Raw genomic sequence first — 23,722 nt, forward strand, 5'->3', positions numbered from 1 at the left:
CGGACAGAACGGCCGAGCTCAGAGCGGGGGACCTCCAAGCACAGGAGAAGAAGCTGGAAAGCACAGGCACACCTCAGGGATCGGTCATCTCGCCGGTGCTTTTCGATCTCGTGATGATAGGAGTGGCCGAAAGGCTCAGGAACATCAAGGAAGTCCGAGATACGATATACGCGGACGACATAACGCTGTGGGTGGAAGGGGGCAGCGATGCCCACATCGAATCCACCCTACAGGCGGTCGTTGATGCGATCGAAGACCAACTCGACGGAACGGGGCTCAGATGCTCGCCGAGCAAGTCGGAGCTCCTCGTCTACCCGCCCGTCAAGCACCGCAAACCTAAGAGCAGCCCGAGAGAGTACGAGGCAATCAAAGTCAAGACCAGAGAGGGAGGGAAACGCGATCCCAAGAGTCAACAAGATCAGAGTGTTGGGGATGACGATCGAGACGCACGGCAGAAACGGCGAGACCGTCACCCGGCTCACTGCGAAAGCGGCGAACGCCACAAACGAGTCACGAACAAGAAAAGTGGAATGAAGGAAGAGAGCATGATCAGACTGATCCACTCGTTCGTCATATGTCACGTAGCGTACGTGGCGGCCTACCACAAGTGGAACAAGAGCGAGAGAAACAAGATAGATATACTCATCCGCAGAGCCTACAAGACTGCACTGGGACTGTTCGCAACAACGAGCACCAAACGCCTTCTGCAGCTAGGGGTGCACAACACGCTGGAGGAGATAGCGGAGGCCCAACGTGCCGCACAGCTCGAAAGACTGTCTACGACCAAGGCCGGCCGGAAAATCCTGGACAACCTGGGAATTGGATATCAAGGCAGGGAGCAGACGCAGCTCTCCGTCCCCGATGAGATCAGGCGCAACATCAGAGTGGACTCGGTACCGAAGAACATGCACCCGGAGTATAACGAAGGGAGGAGAGCAGCGAGAGCCAAGGCGCTGATAGACCATGCACGCGGCCGACACACACGCACGCCTACGTTGACGCGGCTGACGCGGGTTCACGACGGTCGTCGTCGACGCGACCGGCACCGTTCGCACGACCGCCAGCACGAGATGCACCAAGGCAGAGCAAGCGGAGGAGGTAGCCATCGCCCTGGCCATCGCCGACCGCGACTGCCACACAGCTATGCGACTCGAGGCAGGCGGTGAGAAATTACGCCAAAGGCAGGATAGCGAAAGAAGCTGTGCGCATACTGCAGGCAACCAAAAACGACGATGGCAGCAGACAAGTGAGAACCAAGTGGTTCCCGGCGCACGCGGGCGAGGCGTCAGACCGCAACGCCAACCACAACGAGACGGCACACGCCGACGCGCCGCGCCTCGGTCGACTGGCCGCTGTGGTTCAGCACCAAAGACCGAATGACGGACTACAACGAAATAACCAAGGTGTTCCGCCTAGCTCGCAGAACTCTTCCACTCCCTTGCTCGGGGCTCAGTCGAGAGCAAGCGTTTTATTCAGACAGCTGCAGACGGGCTCACTCCCCAGACCGTTGCTGATGCATAGAATGTATCCCAAGACGCACCCGACAGACAAATGCAGTCTGCCGAACGGAGACTGCCGGCTTCGCACACATGCTGTTGGAATTGTACCCAGTGCCAGGAAGAAGCTAATACCGCTAATACTCCTGTCACACGAGCAAATTTAATGTCATTCGTATCGAATGACATTAGCATCTTATGTCATTATTCCCATGCTACACGAGAAAATTTAATGTCATTAGGTTCGAATGACATTCTTCATCGAATGAGTTTGGGGAACTCATTCGCATTCGATCGCGAACCAGATGCGCAGCAGAAACAAGTAACGCAACAACATATTCTGCGCACATTGAAATTTAAAAATTACATTTCTAAAGTTTTGTTTTAAAACCTCTTAATTTAGGTGTAAAATTATTAGCACTGCAGACTCTCGCGGAACGGCATTACTCTCGGTCACAGCAGTGGTCCAGTAATGGCAGCGACTCACGATCATTTTGGGCTCTGTGCTCCTTGGTAACCGCATCTCCCCGTATGTTTCTCTCGGAACTATTTAAACTTTTGACTGAGCGCCTCACAGTTTGGACGCCAATTGCATGCTCTACGTGTCTCCGTGCGTCTCCGCACTGTGTATCCGCGCTCCGCTGTGTTCAGCCATATTGTTTGTTTACATATTTCGGATTTCTGGGTGACTCGATACTTGGCTTGGATTTTTATGGCTAAAGTGCTACAGCACGCACAGCCAAAAGTAATGTTTTTCGCTTGAATTATCGTACAGAAATGTTTTGATCAGCTTTAAAATGTTACATAGTGATTTCAAACGCCGTTTATGCGCACTGATGCTCCTTAAGTGCAGCATTTTTTGTAGCTGATCGTAATTGCTACCAATTGCGAATGACATATTTTACCGTGTAGCACCGAAAGAAACCGAATGACATTAAATCATTAAATCTGCTCATGTGACAGAGGTATAAGTCTGGGAGGATCCCGCCGCGACTGGAAGCAGCCGCAGGGAGCGACAATCAAAAGGAGCAACTCTGGGCCGTCCAGCAGGTCATGGAACATCGGGAGGCTGGCCTGCGAGTTGTTCGGCGGATTTCGCGGTCATGGCGGACTCGCCCGCTGAACTGCAGAGCTTGCTGGACATCTGCGGCAGGGGGATGTCTAGGCTTCAACTGAGGTTTATTCCTGCGAAGTGCTCTGTGCTGGTGTGGGGTGCGGAAGAGCTCGACCAGGCACAGACGTGGACTCTCCAGGGAGGTGCGGTGAGCATCGCTTCAGCCGCTAAATACTTGGGAGTGCGCCTATGCTGTGACTCTGACTACATGACAGCGCAGGAAAAGGCCCTCAAAGCCAAAGCGGCGCGAGATAGAGGGATCCTGAGCCGACAGGCGCTGTGGGCGTACAACAAGTATGAGGTGGTACGTGCACTGTGGAAGATGGTGGCTGTGCCGGGGCTTACGTACGCCAACGCAACACTGTGTTTATCTGCCGGCACAAGGGAGTTCTTGGAAAGACGGCAGAGGGACGCAGGGCGAATGGCGCTGGGAGCCCACAGGAGCTCACCGGTGGAGGGTGTACAGGGAGATCTTGGCTGGTCCTCATTTGCAGCTCGTGAAGCTGTAGCGAAGCTGAGCTATGAGGCTAGGCTCCTTCGGTTGCCGGACACGAATCTGGCGCACCAAACGTTGGTGCACATCATATACGCGGGACTGTCGACGCGATGGCCCAGACGGACGGCTAATTTACAGCGCCGTTTCAAGGTGGCACCCTCCTCCATGGCGTCGGCGCCTGCTAAGCCCAGCAACGCAACGAACGCGAAAATCCGGGAGCAGGTGCAAAAGACGGAGACGCGAGAGTGGATGAGTGGAATGATGGCGAAGCCCACCTTGGCTCTCTACCGGGCGGCGAAGACAGCTATCGGCCGTGAGCACTGTTTTGATAATTCATGCGGTAGCGGCTTGCTGGCGGAGACCCGCTGCGGAGTGCTCCGCACGCGCGTATGGCACGCAAAATCCGTAAGCGGTCTGGGCAAGGTAGATATACAATGGTAGCGAAGGTTCCATAGACGCCCATTGGTCCAAAAAATGGCGGCTCATGGGCCTTTAAGGCCCGTTAATTCACACTTGCGACTAGCAGCGGTCGCGCGACCGTTTTGGTCGAAAAGCGACAGTCGCAAATGGTCGCATCGGTCGAAAAGCGACTGCCGCGGGCCGATCGGGCACTGCTCGAATTTTCAGTCGCGCGACTACTAGTCGCAAACCATTTCACCAATCAGCGAGCTCCCGGAGTACTCGATCGAGCACCTTCTCAATGCAATTAAAGAATACCCCCACCTTTTCAACAAACGGCATCCGGAATTTAAAGGCAGGGAGAAGGATATGGCCTGGGAGGAGATCGGAAAGATATTCGGACTATCCGGTAAGTACTACGAACTTTTGAGAAATGGGTTTTTCACGCAGGCGCAACATTTTATATTAACACCGTCTATTCGTCGTCGGCGTTCTCGCCTGAAAAAGCTGAAGTGTCTGGCAAGCGGCTGCTACCGACGTTCGCTGTCATCGCCCTGCAGCTTTCCTACTCCCAACTCGTTTTTCGAGAAGGCGACAGTCGCAAGTGTGAACATAGCTCCTCTCCTCTGGTCGCGCGACCTCATCTAGTCGCAAGTGTGAATAGACCTTTATTGGGGGGCAACTACGTATGAGTGACGTTGAATGACGTCACGCATACGTATGTTTTTAGCGCGAACTTTAAAGTGGTCTTTTTATAGAACCCGCCTTTTCAAGCCGGTATCTCATGAAGGTTGCCTTTCAGTGCGCACCAACCTTTGCCAGTCAAATGTGCTCGAGTTCCTGCTAGTTATGGCCTTGCTAATGTGCAATTCGGAACCCAATGAAAGTTACTGGCAAAGAAGGCAGCATAGAAAGGCAGCAACACTTTCAGACGCTGGCTTACCTTGGCTGGCTAAGAATACAATCATGCATGATTCGTAGTGAAAATCTTGGTGGAAATACTGGTGCTGGTACTTTTGAGTACAAGGTATGATGCACAAAGCACAGGCTCAAGTGCACAGTTTGCAATACAGTGTACGGCAAGTATGGTTTTCATATTCATGGTTTATTACAGCAACCAAACAAATACAGTGATAAAGCACACCAACAAAAAATACACGTCACAGGCAGCTCAAGCAGTAGTATCTTTAAGCTGGCTATTCATCTTAATGGTCACAGTGCGGATAGAAAAAAGCCCTGCAGTTCCACGATCGTTGCCAGGTAGGAAATTGAAAAGCATAGAAGACAGTGCTAAGACAGCTTCAATTGAGGCAAACATGACATGACATAAGTAGGCGCATCAACACGAGTCGCAGCCTTTTTGACGACAGATACGCAGACGGTTCGAAGTGCTTGGAACAAACCCGCAAGTCTCGCAGCTGCCATGGTGTCTTCTTCTCCAGGCTGACGTTGTGGTAGAACTGCACCCACGCTCGGCACCTGGACGTGATGCAACGTGCACGTTATTCACAATTGCGCCGTAAGGAATACTGCATACTCCAAACGCCAATGCGTCATTATTCCTGTCAATGTTAACTGCAGTAATTATATTTCCATTATATCTGAACTACGGTAGTAAATGCTCGCCCCAAGCTCTCAGCGCCGAAGAGTGCGGTTATGTACGCTCGTCCTCATGGCATGCGGGTAGCTATACTTTTCTATGGTTAAGATTGACGAGAATGAAGTGCGTTTAAAGTTACCCTAACGGTCATGCATATGCAGAATAGCAATAAGAAGACAGGCAGTAACTCCTGCTGGGTGAATTCAGTTAAAGCACCCTCAAGGCCGCGTATATACACGTGGCTGAATTTTGATACTACCAGTTGCGACGGTCGAATTGGCTTCGCGGTGTTGGAAAACTATAACAGTGTTGTGCTCAGACTTGTCAGGCAGCACAATTGGTTTTAAATTGGCTTTCCGGTCAGTGGCATGCGCGTGGTTGCTCCTGAGAGCCCGGTATCAAGTTAACGCTGGTGATAGCCGGCTGCATGAAACTCACCATAAATCAGACAAATGGTGGGCCTCTTTCGCACAGCTCAGCACTTAAAGTGTGTGCCCTGTAGTGTAGTCCATAAATATCCCCGCAAAAATGAAGCCACGTGCGCACGAACTGGTTACAGAAACAAAAGCGAACAGCCAAACGAAAGCATTCGGAGCATACCTAGAGCAGACGCCTTGTAGCAGACGACACTGACAGGAGCTCACCTGTGAAAGTCCAGCGGGAAGCGGTGTAGCTTGACACCGACGGCACTGTCCATGCTGTCGCTATGTGCCACGTCGCATCGTTTCTTCACACGCCGCAAGCTCATCTTGAAATAAAGCGCTAAGCGCTTCAAAAGAACAGCGCGAAGCGTGCAAAGACGGAAGAAGACTTCGCACTGGCCGCACGTCGAAGGAAATGACAAAAGCCGAGAAAATTGCCGCAGCGGTGCGGCGGGGTGCAAATTTTACAAAACGGTGACAGAGACGCGACGCGCAAGGACGACGAAAACTTCGCAAAAGGGGCATTTTGAGACTGGCGATAAGAAACCGCTTCGTGAGCTCCCGCGGCCACTGTGGGTGGGTGCCGAAACAAGCATAGAGATAATACAAAGACTCTATGGAAACAAGGCCTGCAAAGTCAAGCTGCAAATGCACCGCACACTCATCAACAGGGGGCGTAACAAGAACGTTGCAAAAAATTAAAAATTCGGAGTAATGTTTTGCTAAAATAGTTTACCTATTTTATAAAACGTGGCATTAAAATATTTATTTCTTTATGTTGTTTTATAGCGTTTTTATTTGTGCTTTTGAATTTCATTATCTAAGTGGTTCGGCCCCCCCAAAGTGGCTGTGCTGCTGTCGCGCTAGACCGTTTTTGGGCCCAGCCTTCGCTACCATTCTATATATACCTTGGTCTGGGCACCGCTTGCGGCACCTGTGGAGGGGCGGAGGAAACGATAATACTTCTAGGGACTCTAACGATAGGGCATGTGGTCCTAGAGTGCCCCGGTATAACACCGATCTCGGAGGCCTCAGCCCTCCCTGCTGCCCTGGGTTTCGGCCAGACGGAGCGAAGTGTAGTGGAGACCACTAAACGACGCCTGGAATACTGGTGGCGGAATGGGGCGGTGCAACAGAAGAGCATTCCGGCTGTGAACGTGCCAGAGTGAACTAAGTGGTCACGTGGAACAGATATTGTGTGTGTGTGTGTGTGTGTGTGTGTGTGTGTGTGTGTGTGTGTGTGTGTGTGTGTGTGTGTGTGTGTGTGTGTGTGTGTGTGTGTGTGTGTGTGTGTGTGTGTGTGTGTGTGTTTTGCATTGTTATGTTTTTTTTTTTTTTTTTTGCTCCGCCACGCCGACAGGCGGAGGCGACCCCCTGCCGGGCCGCGTATTTGGGTTTGCTCGGGACGGTGGCTCTGCAAGAGAGAAAACGACAGAAGAGACGAAGAAAGTCGGCTGTTCCGACTACCATCTACACCCCCAAAGGCGACGCAAGAAGCTTGAGAGAGCAGAGCCCAGCGGCCCAGCGGGGCCCAGCGGCCCAGCGATTCAAGGCGTATGCTTTTTCAATGGGCGTTCATGTCGGCCACCGCGAGGCGGCGCAAGCTTGAGAGAGCCGAGCCAGGCCGAGCGGCCCAGCTATTCAAAGAGTATGGTTTTTCAATGGGCGTCATGTTGGCCGCGGTAGCACGCTGCTCCAGCTGGCTGACTTCCGAGGTTTCGATTTCCGTGTTTTTAACTGGTGGCGTGTGTTGTTTCGTGCGCTTTTGCGCACCTAATTAAGCTTAAATTCGTTATTCCAACCGAACTTGTGTTGCCATCGACGGATGAGTGTCCAGCTGGCGGACTTGACCAGCTATTTACGTGCTTTTAACCTGTGGCGTGTGTCGTTTAGTGCGCTTCTGCGCACCTATTTAAGCGCTTTTTTTTTTTTTTTTATACCGGAAAGCTTTTCCAGCACCTGTGCTTGTTGCCATCGGCTGATGAATGCACCCCCCGAGGCGGCGCGATGCTTTGAGAGACCCCGCGGTCCAGCGATTCGAGGCGTATGCTTTTTCAATTTATTATTATTTTTTTTTTTTTGTGTGTGTGTGGTGAGCATTATTTCTCTGAGAGATTACCGAGGTAATTGTTTTAAGTGTGTACTTAGGTACGTATACATTCCCTTTTAGCGTGCATTGTATGCATGTATTTTGAAGCTTCAAAACAGCACTGACAGTGCTTACGAAACGCAATTCTGTCTGCATACATGTACTTTCAATTATTTGAATGTAAGCGTGCCTTTATAATTATTAAAAATGCAGCAGAGCGCGGCTATGCCGCGTACCTGTATTGTTTAAAACGAGTCATGCACGAACTGTTCCTTCCTTTCGATGTCATCCCAATTAAGACCACACGGGTCCCGAAATGTTTTTTTTTTTTTTGTTATTGTTTAGTCTGCGTTCCATTTTCACGTGTCAGTATGTTATGTACATCTGTTCCCAATCAGAGGAGCTTCCGTCTAACTGTCGGCTTCAGCCTCAACGTCGGTGGCTTAATTCCACCTGTTCTGCTTTTAGAAAGAACACCTGGTTTCAATTTCCTTACCAACTTTACTGCCCAGTCCCTGCACAGTCTTCTTCTAGCCATTCTTGCAGGACGAAGAAACACCCGAATGACATGAAATTTTCATGTGGTCAAGTGGAACGAAGTTTGGACTCTATTCAAAAGGCGTTTATTTTTGAGGAGTCAGCACAACTATTATCCTTCAGTGCCAGCCATGTGTAGAGTGTTCTGACTGAAACTTCTTGTTTCCTGAACATAAGTGGAAGCGCTCATTTTTACAGCTTATTTCCAGCCTTCTTTGCATCAAGTTAAGTGGGCAACAATTCAAGATGGTACCTCTTTATCTGCTACACAGGATGGCAAAGTGAATATTTAGTCATTTATATATTTTGGTATATACAACATTATTTAATTAAATAGCAGGTATTATTTTAAGGGGTGAAACAGAAATTTAATACAGGCAGTATGTTGCAGCATATGAATCCGTTTTGAAAAACAGAAAGTACACATTTATATACTGCATTTGCACAAACCAAGAACAAATGCAGGGGATGACAATTATGGGCCTATACAGGTGAAAGAAGTGAAAGTTTGTGGACCGCACTTATGCAGACATTATAAACCTGCTCAAAATACAAAATGTGGTGCAAACACAGTGGCCTCAACATGTCCACAGACGAAAAAAAAAACAAACTAAAAGTGGATTAAACAATTTACAGTTCGGTCTCATAACAGGCTGGCAGTTATTTAATGGGCTTTTCAAGTAAATTGTTCAAATCGCAATAAAGATATTTTTCCACATAAGTAAATAGCAGAAATCTTTTTTTGCATAATAAATGATAAATAAGGAGGGTAAAACATGACCCATGTAATACAATAAAACAATAAGTGCAGAAAGCATACAAAACATGCATATGCAAAGGTTTATAATTTGTAGTAACCTAACTAAACTGCATGACATGCACCTTTATCTTGGAACTTCAATCGCCTAACTGTGTCCTGCATCAGATGTGCCTGCCTTGGGCCGACGAACTTCCAAACCACATTCACCTACCTGAATTTCTGCTGCCTTTTGGCATTTTTCTTTCCTTAGAGTTCACTATTGCTTATTCCCTTAATAAAACATGCCTTGCCACTCGTCTTATTTTCAGGTTCAGCAACGGCATCAGTAACTCTCGTTTGTACCCAGACCCACCCTTACTGCCTCGTCTTCCTTGGCTGTACACCATGTCCTTCACTTCTACTATGCTGACCCCAATTTAATTCCCATCTGTATTGGTATCCTCACAGTTTGTCCCATATGCAAGCACTCGTGATGCAACTATAATGTAGTTTCCTCCGAAGTGATGTACTGGTAAACTGATATTCATTACCTGGTAATACCGGCCTAATGCTTTTCACTTTATTTTTCCCCCTGACTTCATATTTTCCTCTTTTGATCCAGATCTATTGCCATTACCTGCAACAATGCTGCGCTACATGTTATAAACGGTTCTTCCTTTTCGTTTCCTCAAATTCAATTCAGATTCATTGTTCTGCTTTACCTCTTTGGGTGCTCAGCCAGCTTCTTTAGTTTGTTTATTCATTTTAGTTATACACTTCAGGAGTGATGGACACAAGCTGTGCAGTATCGCTAAACTAAGAATAAAAAATGGTTGTAGAGTATTTATCTACGGAGAGAAAATAAACAAGCACAGATGTTTAAACAACTCAAACTCAGAGCAGTGGAATATAGTCAGCAGAGTAATGTGTTTTTAGTTATCGCATTTGTTTTCTAAATATATTTGGTCTCGTATGAATGTGCAAGCTGAAAGTGTTTTTTCAGTCATGTCTAAATGAAGAGCGAGTGTAAACAAGACAATATTTTATGTTGTAGTATGCTCACTTCATAAATATGGTTGTGATATACAGACCAACACGGCTGGTGAAGCAGACAACAGAAATAGATGGATTATGGTAACACTTTTGAAAATACACTCATGACAGGTATTATTAATCATGACAGTAATGACAGAGGTTCTACGTATGAATCAACTATTGCCATGATCACATATTTATTTCACAATGATCAATACAAAAAGTTCCCATGCTTATTTTGGTGTCAGTGGCTGTTGGCACTCTTAGTGTAATACGTGTATATAGATATATATGTAGCAGACATTCGTGCCACTTGCCAGCGACTTGACTACCTACAGTCGCGCCGCCTCAACAACACCTGTGATCCGAGCCAAGCTCCCGAAGCCGATCTGCGCACCATGATCCGCTCTATTATACGGGAAGAGCTCCACAATGATATTTCGTCGGTGCCTGCTTTCTCACGTCCACCTGTTCAATCTCCTGAGTTGCATGGCATTATCAAGGAGGACCTTGCTTCATTCACTCGTCCCATGGCTACAGAACCACCAGCCCCTTCCTAAGTCCCTACGTATGCTGAAGTTACTGCGGCACCTCCTCGTCTTCCTGCCCATCACTGGCCTGTGTCACCCAGCCTCGCCGCCCTGTCCTCGCGACAACCGGTGTGTGGTAATTGGCGGCCTCTCCCACCTCGTCCAGTTTGTTTCTACTGCGGCATCCGCGGCCATGTTACACGCGTCTGTCGCCGATGACTGCGAGATGAGCGTGCGAGCTACAGGTACGTTTGACGTGACGACGCGTACCAGCTTACGCCTCACCAATATTACACCAACAATGACCTCCGTCGACTTCCCCTGACCTGTCTATGACAGCACGGCCATCGCTTCGCCGCTCCCCATCACCCTTTCAGCGGACTTTGTCTCCCCTTCACCCCCATCTTCAGCTCCTGCCTGCCGCACGGAAAACTAGCCTGTGCAGTTTCCGGAGGTAAAACTGCACTGTCTGCCGTCGCTCCAATTCCTCCACTGCTCCAATCGAACATGTCGACTCTATTCGTTGAAGGAAATGTACTGGAAGCTTTAATTGATACTGGTGCCGCTTTTTCCGTTATGCAGCTTGACTTGTGTTTAAAACTCTGAAAAGTGTGCACTCCTTACAACAGTCCTGCTTTACGTGCTGCAAATGGAGAGAATATTAACCCTTGTGAAGCGTGCACAGCCCGAGTCATCATTGACGGTATCTTGCACTTCATTGAGTTTGCTGTCGTATCCTCCTGTGTCCATCAACTCATCTTCGGCTGGGATTTCCTCCAAAACGCCTCAGCAGACATTAAGTGTTTCGCTCCCACTCTTGAGGTCACTGCAGGCAGCGTTGTTGCCGATAGAGAACGACCTTCCTCCCGCTTAGTTATGGTTGCCGATAACGTCCTCTATCCGGACAACGAAGATATTCTTTCTGTGACTTCTGACGCCGTCACCGATGGTGACGTCCTGAGTACACCCAGCCCTCATCTCCTGTCAAGAGGTGTTATCATCATCGTGTCCCTTCTTCGATTTTGTAGCGGTTCTCTTCTTGCTGCTTTCAACACCACATCGGAGCCCATTCTTCTGTGCCGCGGCTCTACTGTTGCATCAGTTGCTTCCGCCCAGCCTGTCGCTCTTCTTCCCATTTCCACCTCTGATCGCTCTGATTCATCCCCTGCCTCGCTCAGTGCAGCACTTCGCCACACAATCAGCACCGACCTGACAGCAGACCAGACAGACGCATTGCTCGCTATATTGAACAAGCACGCAGACCCGTTCGATGTCAATTTCGGCGCATTGGGTCAACCCGCTGCAGCAACGCATCGCATCCACACTGACGGATCAGGCATAGTTAGGCGCCAGCCATATCGTATGCCTTCAACTGAGCGCAAGGTTATTCAGGAAAATGTTCGTGACATGCTTGCACGCAACATCATATGCCCATTGTCCAGTTCTTGGTCACCGCCTGTTGTTGTTGTGCTAGTGCAAAAAAAAAAGCCGGTTCAGTTTTGTGTAGATTTCCGTGCTCTGAATAGAATCACTCACAAGGATGTGTATCCCCTCCCACGAATTGACAACGCCCTCGACTTTTTACAAGGTGCCCAATTTTTTTTCAGCCTTGACTTAAGATCAGGCTAATGGCAGATCTCCATGCATGAAGATGATAAAAGGAAGACCGCTTTTGCAACACCCAACGGTTTATACGAATTCAATGTAATGCCATTTGGACTCTGCAACACTCCTGCTACGTTCGGGCGCATGATTGACACAGTTCTCCGCGGCCTCAAATGGAAAACATGTCTCTGTTACTTAGGCGACATCATTTTCTGATCATTTTAGTCGTCTCGATAAAGTTTTGACAGCTCTTTCCAGTGCCGGCCTACAGCTAAACACGAAGGAATGCCATTTTGCATTGAAAATCTATTAGTTCTTGGCCATCTCGTAGGCAGCGAAGGAAATAAGCCTGACCCTGAACAAAATCGCTGCTGCGCTGCACTTTCCCCACCCGACTAGGGTCAAAGATCTCCGCAGTTTCCTCGACTTGGCATCATACTTCCACAAATTCATCCGCGATTCAGCCTCTATTGCCTCACCTTTACATGCGCTTCTTCACACCGATATGCCTTTCGTCTGGTCTCTTGCTGCGAAGAAGCATTTGAAATTCTGAAGCGTGCTCCGACTTCGGGTCCTATCCTCTGCGATTTTGATGACAAAGCTCCGGCTATTTTGCACACCGACGCCACTAGCCATGGCATTAGCGCTGTCCTTCTGCAACGCCAAGACATCTCTACAGAAAATGTTGTTGCCTATGCACACCGAACTCTGACTACTGCGGAACAAAACTGCACTATTACCGAGCAAGAATGTTCATCTGGGCTGTTCAGAAGTTTCATCCTTACCTGTACGGCCGTCACTTCACGGCCATCACTGACCACCACGCCCTATGCTGATTATCCTCTTTGAAAAATTTGTCCGGTCGTCTCGGGCGGTGGATCCTCTGCCTTCAAGAGTACGACTTCACTGTCACTTACAAATCGGGCAAGAAGCACAAGGACGCCGACGCTCTCTCTCGTTGCCCTATTGCTTCGCCATCGCAACACATGTCCTCACATTCCTCTCCTGTCCCAACGGAGTCACGCGATTTAAACTCTACAGTTATCCACTCTTTATTTGAGCGCCGCCTCTATTGCTCCCATGCCAGACATAGACTGTAATCTGGCTCACCACCAGAGTGCTGACCCTTACTGTCGAAAGCTGATTGATGGTCTCACCGGTGTTATGAGACCTCCAAATGCCCGTCTTTGTTTTCGGCTCAAACATTTCAAGTTACAGAATGGCACATTATTTTGGCACAACTACAGCCCACTAGGCCACACCTGGGTTCCCGTAATTCCTTCTTCCCTGCGTCCTCAAATTCTACAAGGATTTCACAACGACCTTACCGCAGGTCACCTTAGATACCACAAAACCTACGACCGCATCAAAAGTCGTTTCCTCTGGCCTGGCCTTTCAACCTCACTATTGAAATATGTAGTGTCTTGCATCCCTTGTCAACGCTGCAAGCGGTCTACGTCGCCTCCTGCCAGTCTCTTACAACCTCTCCTATGTCCTTTCACGCCTCTCAAGTCGTCGGAATAGACTTATATGGCCCCCTGCCCTTGACTCCAGCTGGCAACTGCCCAGTCGTTACTGCCGTTGACCACCTCACCCGATACGCTGAAGTCGCACCACTTCCTTCCACCTCCGCTTCCGAAATCGTCAACTTCTTCATCCACACCATACTTCTCCACGGCGGCCCTCGCCTCCTCCTTAGCAATCGTGGTAAGTCGTTCCTCTCCACCGTCCTTGCCGCAGTGCTTCATGCTTCAGGCACAGTGCACAAAACTACATCTCCTTACCACCCTCAGACCAATGGTCTCACTGAACACTTTCATCGCACCCTTTCTGATATTCTATCCACCTATATTCACCCTCAGCACAACTGGGACTCTTTACTCCCCTTTGTCACCTTCGCCTACAACACTGCCGTTCAACAAACCACCACCTACTCTCCATTTTTTCTTGTTTATGGCCACCACCGTACCTTCCACTCAAAGCATCTTTCTTCTCAGTTTCCACTCCTTCTGCCGCACCTTCCCATGAACAGTTTGTGTCTCGTATCACCCACTGCCGTGATTGTGCCCGCCTTCAAACTGAAGCCACTCAAGCTTCCAGGGAAAGCACATATGATACAACCCATCGCTCAGTGTCTTTCAGCCCTGGAGACGAAGTGCTACTCTGGACATCTACTCGCATCCCCGGCCTGTGTGAAAGGTTTCTGAGCCGTTTTATTGGCTCGTACACGGTTCTAGAACAAACTTTTCCAACTATCTCATCACACCTGCATCGCCTGTTCGCGATCACCGGTGTCGCGGCACTGACACCGAAGTAGTGCACATGTCGCGTTTTAAACACTAACTGCCGACCTTAAGCTATAATTTACGACCAGGATGGTCGCTTTCGTTTTGGAGGGGGAAGGTTGTAAGCAGTGTGAGTGAACTTCATCTTCATCTAAGTGTAATCATTATCAAGTCGTGGGAAAAAGACGAAGTGGTGATGAGCTGGGGCTAGTCAGTAGCTGCTGCTTCGGCTTATCTGAAATAGAAAGGTGAATTCGCTGGTGCGACTGTCTGCCTCACGAGATATATATATATTATAATGTAATGAGCACCTTGTTCTCCCTGCATTTGTTTGCTGATTAGCCTAATGTTTGCCATATGGGCCTTGTTTCTGAAAGCCTTGATGTCGCAGGTAGCGCCCAGCTCCCACTCTTCCTTTAAGTTGACATTCCACATGACAGCTGAGGACCACCGACAAGGGTGGTTCTGGTGAGCACCGTCAAGTGTAGGTTACACGCCACACAAATATTGAGCAAACTTGAACACTGAATAACCACTATTGTAGCTTAGTTGATAAGAGTACCAGACACTATATTCGAGGTTCACAGGTTTGTATCCCACCAGTGACCTGTGGTTGTTTTTTTTCTTTCTAATCAATTATTTACAAGATTTTATTGGTATTTCACATTTATTGACACATACACAGGCACACACACAGATCAGTTAGACTAGCTTTTTACTCGGTTAACATCTGGTTGTTTCGTTCTTCTACCTTCCAGACTGTTACCGTCATCATTGATTGATCCTTAAAGACCTTGAGCGGGCATTATTTTTGGGGAAGCAAGGACTAGTAGAGAATGTTCATTGTCGTAGATTTTTTATACAATGGAAAACAAACAAAAAGGCATGGTAACAACATTGCAATACAGTGCATAACAATAGAACAATGCAAAAACCGAATGGTCAAGGGCACCAGTGCATTCATGTCAGCATATGCTTACACATTAAGGCGGTTTATAGAAGCACAATATGCACAAAGTAGTACGCAGACAAATGACAGGTCGTATATGTTAGTAAAATTTGAGAGAGCGAACAAAGCAAAACTCACTTTTGAGGCTACGCAGACAAATGACAGGTCGTATATGTTAGTAAAATTTGAGAGAGCGAACAAAGCAAAACTCACTTTTGAGGCTACAGTAAGGTAGTTAAGAAAAATTTAAGTCAAAATGCTGCTCATTTTAATTTAGCAATTTGGACAGATATTAACAGTCTAAATTTCAAGTTGAGACATTCCTGGACTATAGATTTCGGAATCGAATTCCATTCATCAATGGCCAGTGGCAAGAGAGACCTATTGAAGGTATTTGTGTAGCCTGTTATTAACCTTTTCAAAATTGGCCAACGGGCACTGCCATATTGGAGACTGGGCTGTGCTCATAACACAGAAAAAAGCTGCGGATTCTGCGGAAGGAACCACCACCGGCCTGAATGTTTCACGTTTGGCCTCAGACCTCCTGGAGGCCAAACGTGAAACGTTCAGGCCGGTGATGGTCCCTTATTTTCATAATGTGTCACACCATATGAAGAAGATAGCAAAGAGGCATTCTATCCCTAAGCTCTGCTCCCGCACGTGCAGTGATGGGCGTCTTGGCTGCCAAATCAGGCACCGAACTACTCATGTTCTTTGCACCATTGGAGTGGTGTATTCCATCCCACTTTCCTGCGGGAAGACGTACATCGGGCAGACTGGCCGCTGTATTAATAAGCGACTGAGGGAGCATGCGCTAAATGTTAAGAAAGATGACAAAGGTGTTCATCTCGTGTCCCATATTCTTGCTTGCGAGTGTGCACCGCGATTTCATGAGACGACGATTCTTGGCAGAAGCAAAAATAAACACGCGGTTGGCACTTGAAGCTTTTCATATCAAGAAAGAAGGCGAAAACTGTATTAGCGATATTAGCTACAACCAATGGTAGCTGACGGTAACAAACTGGATTCCAAAGGCAGGAAAGCGTAGCAGGGGGAGGCAGAAAGTTAGGTGGGCAGATGAGGTTAAGAAGTTTGCAGGTGTCAAGTGGATGCAGCTAGCACAGAACTGGGTTAGTTGGAGGAATATGGGAGAGGTCCTCGCCCTACAGTGGGTATAGTCTGGCTGATGATCACGATATGTAGAATTTTTATAGCCTTTGCCTATTACCTTATAAAATGAATTGGAAGCTAATGCTGTATTTTTATTACATAGTCTTTGGGAATTATTATTTAAAAACTGTGGTGGTGAAAATTTATAAGTTGATTTGTGTATGCAACAGGTCAGATTAAATTTGCAGAACGTTTCATTTTGTTCTCCCCCTTTCCAACAGAGCAGGAGAGAGGCAAGATCAATTCACAATTGTGCACCTAACTGTAATTATGACTTGGTCCGTTATGAACACTATGCACATTAATGCTTACATGAGCACCACCGAAGCACGTCGGGTAGCTCTGCTTGAGCAGGCCAAAAGCAGCTTTGTAGCTCTCGGTGCTTTGAGAGCTGTGCAGCAGGACCGCTAGCGGCAGCGCTCCAACCACGGTCGCTGCAAGCACCAGCGTTATGCTGCTTTGGGACTCATCGCATGAGGCTGTGCTGTCGATGAATATAATCTCCTTGGCAGAAGTCAGCCCTTGCGTCCTCTTCATTATTTGGGTGACTATAAGAGCTGCCCAGCTGGTACCATCTTCAGATTTTGTGATCCTGACATCGATCCCTGCGAAAGGTGACACGTGCTTTTAACCTTGTACTATCGACTGTGTCAATGCTTCATGTGACGTAACCAGAACACTATTTTCGTACAAAATAATAGAGACCTTTCTTTAGATCCAAGCAGGGAGGTAGAAAATAAAAGCAAAATGCAATGAGAAGGCAAACATTAATTAAAAACATGAAATAAAATTGCAGTATACGACAAATGCATTTTCTAAAATATGCTATAAAGTTTGTTGCCAATGGTAATCAATACCATTTGTAGAGGTAGAGCTTGCCACTCGGAAATTATTCTTAGAAAGTGAAACTTCAGAGCATTAGTATGCATTAAGTGTGGTGTTCATCTGTGATTATGATGACAACAATTTCTGAATTTTTCTAAACCTTTAGGTAGGTATATACAGGCCAAGAGAGATGCCTAGTATGGCATGATTTCATTGTGGAGAAAGGGTAAGGCTGACAGTCACTGAAATGAAGGAAAGCATTAGGGAGAATATTTATATCATCTCCTAATTTGTGGTGTTGATCAATGCAATTATTTCTTTTGCCTGAAAGATAATTTATTAGAGAGTAGAAATGTGTTCACAAATGACTATATGGGGAAGGCAGCAATTGTGCGAGAACCGCCTGTGCTTCTGTGATATCAGGAGCAGTAAGACCCTCTTTGGTCCCACCCTTGTTGTGTAGCAAATGGCCTCCGTTTAGGTTATTTACTTATTTTTGACCGGAAATAATGTGGTGCCTGCATTAAATTAACACATGAAAATAGAATGAAGTGTAAATAATAGGTGGTAATGAGAAATTTTATTTCGGATTCTCAAATGAAAGCAGTAGTAAATACAGCATGAAAAGAAAATTATGTAAATATTCTGAGACACAAAACATTGCTGTTATACTACATGACAAACCTGTAAGCTTCAATTCCGTGTGTAAGAAAGACTCCAGCCTACCAGAAAGCATAATTGCTATCTGGCTTTGCATAACACTACGACCCATTACTACAGCAACAACCAGATAGGCAGGGATATTTTTGAAGCTTACTGCATTGCTAAGAAGCCGGTCACATGTGTAGCATAACAGTCTTTTGTGTTACAAGGAAATGAGATAGCCTTCATTGATAAGTGCCTTTCATTGCAGCATAATCCTTGATGTTTTGTTTTGGTTTCGCACATTTCACCGTATATACTTTCTAATAAATCTTAGTTGTTAGACAGCACCCGTGTCGTCCTCTCCTTTCTCTGTCCTTTGTCTCTTTTGCACTTTTCCACAATGTGAACTACTTTTAACTCACCCAATACAGTTTACTGTTTATCATGGCTTTCCACACATAATTTTTAAAACCGATTTTTAATAGGGCGCCCTTGCTGAGCAGATATGCGTATATAATTGAGGGCTTTGTAGAGCTGTGCATGTAACAAAAGTCGGAAGTCTCTGGAATCATGGAAAACACGCAGAGGAATTTCTTTTTTTATTTTGATAGTGTGGTTGATTGAATTGGGAAGTTTTTCATAAATGATATTTTAGATGTCGGATCATTAAACAGGACACAAAAAAGACGAAATAATTACTGTTTGTGCTATCCAGGAGTAAGGTTTCACTGCTGGCAAACAGTTATCAAGCTAATGACTGCAAACACCTTTTATAGGCTATTGTACACTTTCTTTTATGCCTTGTTTGCACCGTATCATTCTTATGGTGCATTCACCCTTTTTTTCACCTTCATATCACGAGATTTTGCATTTCACTTAGTATAAGCCATGTTCACCTTATCCAGCAAGTAACATGGCAATCATATGGTGTCTATGAGGCTGTGAGAAATTCATGGTTTTGAATCTTAGCCATTCAATCTTTTTTCTGGGGTATTTTATGTGACGCAGTACAAACACAGACATGTCACTTTATATTGCTCCTGCCAACTTAACATGTTATACCCAATATCAACTCTCACAGGCTAGATGCATGCTCATGACAAGTTTAAGATATGAAAATATTCACTGCAGCTTGTAACGCTAAAACATTAAATACCACATGAAACCAGTGGGATTTGTCTACATTGCATTTTCATGCACCAGGCCTATTACTATGTTAGCGGCTCCTGTGGCAGGCACAATGTTCACGAGACAGAGAACTGACTGTTTGGCCTGCAAATCTCAAAGTTCCAGGTATTGAAAAGTGGAGACTAACATGGCCATTGCTCCGAAGCTTTATGGTTAAAGCCTGACGTGGCCTCTAGAAGGGAAAAGAAAACTGTAATGCAACCTCAGATGTCGGCCTTTCCAGGCTGCAACAACGTTATGGATTTATGCCCTGAGGCTATAAAATCGCAAAAAAAAAATTTCTCCATCACATAGTACTGTTGAGCATATTGCAACTTACCGTTATGAAGATAGGCTGGTGCCTTTTCAGCCAGCTTAGTCAAAGGATCTGCAGTACTGCCAAAGTGTTCCTTCCGCCAGACCCGGTACCAGTTGTAGACTGTGTTGGCACTCGGGTTTACAGCACCACTCGCCAGTTTTTCTAGCCCGTCATCCTCTACTTCCAGCTTTCGTTGGTGTAGTGCTATGGCCTCTGCTGGGCTGTGGCCATCATTAAAGTAGGAATGAAATGCTGCCCGAGTGTCAGACGTGCTCCGCAGCAACCGCAGGCCATCCGCGCAGTCAGTAGCATGATTATGGTCATCCATGACCCTGATGACAGCAGGCAGCGGCACAGTTCGCTTCAAGAAGCCATCCCTCTTCTTTGTGTCCTTTGTGACTTTCTTGACTTTTATGTCAACGAAGGCTGGGCAGTTTGTAGCGTTCCGGCCAGCAGTCTTGTTGCGACTGCTATGCTGGCATCTCCACCTTTTGTGGAATACAATCCTAGGGAAAAAATGGGGGGCTATAAGAATGGCTTCAAAATAGTCACAAGCAAAAGCTATGGGAAGTATGGTTTGACATGCTTTAGCAAGGTTGTAGAGGGGGTTTGCATTAGGGGGATGCTCAAGCTTCACCTTAAGAGGTAAAAAGCAAAGCCTCAATTGCCTGCGAAGTTCTCGGCGAATAACCATGCATTACACCAGTGTTGAGTGCTTTATGGTACGGTTAAAAAATATTCTTATAGCAGCTGTCCATAGGCCACTATTAGGATACAAAACCCAATTTTTTGAATTAATGAAAACTTTGTTGTCAAGCCTCCATTCAATGCAAGGAGCCTTCTTAGTTATGGGTGATGTGAATATCAATATGCTTGGTGAAGATTCATCTTCTGAGTGCCTAGAAACCATACTTCGCGCTTCCACTTGTTCGAATATAATTTCCTTGCCTACCCATGTTACCGATACCGGTGCCACACTTCTAGATATCTGCATTACCAATTGTACATTGTGACCAGTGCTTATCAGGTGTGCTTTCCCTTTATATCAGTGACCACATCCCAGTTTTTACATGTATCCCGACATGTATTAATGACGTGCAATTTGCCTCTTTCACCGAAACTGGTCATGTACGCTGATGACACAAATATTTTTTTCTCCGCACAAACCTTTACCAAATTGAACACTGTCATAAATAGTTATTTGAGCAAACTTTGAATGTTAAAAATCCTAAATGTATTATTTTGAGCCTCATAACAAAGTCTGTGACACTGAGCTAGTCCTACACTTTCAAGGTGCAGCATTGCAGTGTGTGACTTCAGAAAAATTTGTAGGCGTCTGGTTTGAAGAAACCATGTCGTGGAACACACATGCTAGCAAGTTGGCGATAGAATTAAGCAAAACAGTTGGCTGTCTCTATAAGCTGAGAGGATTACTTCCAGTAAAGCTCAAAAAAGCAATATGTTTTGCTAATTTCTACTCTAGTCTTTCATATTGCATTTTAGTTTGAGGAGCTACAACCATCCATAATTATAATAAACTAGAGCGGCTACAAAAAAAGGTGCTACGAATTCTTGACAACTTTTATGGAAACCCTAGCCAGCTATTTACTGATCGCTTGTTTACTAAACATCATATGCTTAAAGCAACTAAATTATATGATTACAAACTGTCTTTCTATATGCATAAATGTAACCCTCCAAATGATACACACATCCCTTGCATGCTTACAGCTTACGTAGGGAAGTAAAACCAGTGCCACATACACGAAAAAAAATTATGGCCGGGCCACTCTTGACTACCGCATACCATCACTTTATAATAAACCTAAAGCCCACATTGACTTTACTGCTCCACCTAGCGCATTTAGACACGAATCAACAAATTTTATGATGAGGCAATGAATATTACTGTGATGTTCATATTCATTTATGATATCTGATGTGTGTATAATTCTTTAGGAAGTGTAAACGCTGCTTTTGCTCTCATGTTCATATCCATTTTTATTGTGCTGTGAAATGCACTGCGAGATGCTGCCTGTAGGCCCAGTCAAGCTGTCTGTGGTAGCTTTTTCCATGGGGGACCCCCGACTTGTAGGTTGGAAATAAATTGGAAAGTAGAATGCCCCACCACTTTTTATTATGCTTTTTATATATTTTTACTTTAAGTGTGTTTTGGGGGAAAGTAAGGTGCAGGTTTTCGGTGGGCATCTGCACCAGGTCATACTGCCGTTTCATTCTGCGATTGTTAATAATAATAAGTGGTTTATGGGAAAAGAAAGTTGCAGTATTTGTCTTTTTCTGTGGACACCTAAAAATAAAGATTAGTTTTTGGCGTAAGAAAAGTGCGGTATGTCCACTCAAGGTCATTTGGATGATGCCAGGCGAATTCAAAGTTGCATCCCAAGAAGTAGAGCTTACAATCTAAAAATATAAATTTACATTCCAGCATAACTAAGCAGACTTTTGTTTCAATTCATATATTAGAAAAATGATACATTGAAATTACACTATACTCATTTATTCTTCATCTAAGAAGCCACATTAACTTGTGCATTATGATGCTGGGCCATCAACAAATTGAATGCACAGATACTATCACACAAAATGAAACAACCAAAAACTTTCAGTTCAGTAGAGAGAACATTGGGTGTAAGCAAAATTAGTTAATCAAGAGAAAACTACAAGGAACGAGCACATGCCAAGTCAGGTAGTAAAATACCTTTTAGGATCGGCCACTTCCCAGTCGACTACCCACGACGTACTCGTAGCATTGCTGTAGCTGCTCAGCCACTCGTACGCGTCCCCATCAGTGTTGAGGGCGACACGAAAGCATTTGACGTTCTCTTCTGCTGCAGCGCACTACGACAATGAAGCCGGTAATGCAGGCAAAAAGTTCAGCAGAAGCCAAGAGCGCGCGTACGGCGCTACACGAACGAAAAATTCAGCAGCAGCCCGAAGCGTGCACAGTTCAGCAGAAGCCAAGAGCGCGCGTACGGCGCTACACGAACGAAAAATTCAGCAGCAGCCCGAAGCGTGCACACGCGACGTTACCCGGCAGGTAGGCAGTGAAGCGCACAAACGACGTTACAGGGCAAAAAACGTTCAGCAGCAGAACGTCCAGAAGCGCGGCGACAAAAGGCGCGCGCGCGCAACACCCAACAAGCGAGAGGTGCAGGGAGCAGGACGTCCAGAAGCGCGGCGACAAAAGGGGCGCGCGCGCAGCACCCAATGAGCGAGAGGTGCGGGAAGTGATAGCCGCTGGCCGGAACAGCCCGCTTTCTTCGTCTCTTCTGTCATTTGTCTCTCGCGGAGCCACCGTCCCAAGCAAACCCAAATACGCGGCCCGGCAGGGAACCAGCGAGCCGGCCACGGCGAGCGGGGACTATGGTGGCTAGCGGGGACCCAGGCCGCGCGGCCGGTGCCCAGAGGACGACGTAGGCCCCGTCCGGAGCGCGCGCGCGCGCGAGCGCGCGTTCTACTGCAGGCCCCGAATAAACGTTTTACCAATCTAGTGTCTTCTTAATTCCACAGCTACGTTATGCAATTCCTAGTTGTTATCTCCTCTAGCGAATGCGCAGTTTTGAGCTCACGAAGTATGAGGATAGAACGATTGGCGTATGTGTTCTTCCTTTATAAGCGCCAAGTGATGGCATTAATGACATCTGTTTCTTGAGACCAACTTGGTTCCGCGACGGCTGCTGCGGCACCGCCAGATACAGGGGTGTGAGATATGAGCGGTACGAGACACCTTAAAATAGGCCGACAACCATCGTTTCAACACGAGTCTTGCGGAAAAGCGCGCTATCACTTTTTCATTCTTTTTTTGCCCCCTTTGCTGGAGCGCGACGGCGGCCAAAACGCGGCCGGAGGAGGAGAGAAACAACCGAGCACTCGCGCGCAAACACGTGCTGGAAAGCAGCGCAGAGCAGACAGCATGCTTTTCGATGCAGCGGGGAGCAGACTACGCGGCCGCACTGGGCGGAGGTTTTGACGGGGTCTCCATGGAGGGCGCTGACGTACAGAGCGGCGCAGCGAGAACCTCTATGCTCTGCTTATTAACGCTGCCAAATTACAAATGTTAATGGTTGCCAATGGCAAGCCAAAATGGACAGGGTCAGCTGAACAGCCAAGGAAGGAGTCTCCACGAACTGAGACTCATCACAAATGTAACCACAATAATAACTGCAGTGCTTCAGAAGAATTTTTGTAACTGCATCGCCACGAACACAATGCTGTTTGTTCCTTTGCCAATTAGCCATGAGGACTGCTTGTGGTGCCTGCTGACGAACCAATCCCAGCA

General features: G+C 46.7%; 3 protein-coding genes and 1 long non-coding RNA gene across 4 annotated transcripts; 2 read left to right on the top strand and 2 right to left on the bottom strand.

The window, feature by feature from the left end:
* Positions 1-1,757: 1,757 nt before the first annotated feature.
* LOC146201391 (uncharacterized) lies at positions 1,758-3,547 on the top strand. The gene has a single exon (XM_084592526.1). It carries the CDS (start codon positions 2,600-2,602, stop codon positions 3,545-3,547), a length of 948 nt encoding a protein of 315 aa, XP_084448652.1. The 5' UTR covers positions 1,758-2,599.
* A 682-nt stretch (positions 3,548-4,229) lies between these two features.
* LOC146201392 (52 kDa repressor of the inhibitor of the protein kinase-like) lies at positions 4,230-6,428 on the bottom strand. The gene is made up of 2 exons (XM_084595813.1): positions 5,750-6,428; positions 4,230-4,984 (listed from the first exon to the last, which is right to left on the bottom strand). The coding sequence occupies exons 1-2, from the start codon at positions 5,851-5,853 to the stop codon at positions 4,807-4,809; spliced, it is 282 nt and encodes a 93-aa protein (XP_084451939.1). The 5' UTR covers positions 5,854-6,428; the 3' UTR covers positions 4,230-4,806.
* A 481-nt stretch (positions 6,429-6,909) lies between these two features.
* Positions 6,910-8,879, top strand: LOC146201393 (uncharacterized). The gene is made up of 2 exons (XR_014705334.1): positions 6,910-7,571; positions 8,129-8,879. It is a non-coding gene; the product is annotated as an uncharacterized LOC146201393 (long non-coding RNA).
* A 5,188-nt stretch (positions 8,880-14,067) lies between these two features.
* On the bottom strand, positions 14,068-23,425 carry LOC146201394 (uncharacterized). Its single transcript, XM_084592527.1, has 5 exons — positions 23,398-23,425; positions 23,103-23,170; positions 22,142-22,281; positions 19,444-19,928; positions 14,068-17,071 (listed from the first exon to the last, which is right to left on the bottom strand). The coding sequence occupies exons 1-5, from the start codon at positions 23,423-23,425 to the stop codon at positions 16,725-16,727; spliced, it is 1,068 nt and encodes a 355-aa protein (XP_084448653.1). The 3' UTR covers positions 14,068-16,724.
* Positions 23,426-23,722: the final 297 nt, after the last annotated feature.

Source organism: Amblyomma maculatum, chromosome 2 (assembly GCF_055883805.1).
Source record: "Amblyomma maculatum isolate TAMU_Amacu chromosome 2, ASM5588380v1, whole genome shotgun sequence".
Classification (NCBI taxonomy): domain Eukaryota; kingdom Metazoa; phylum Arthropoda; class Arachnida; order Ixodida; family Ixodidae; genus Amblyomma; species Amblyomma maculatum.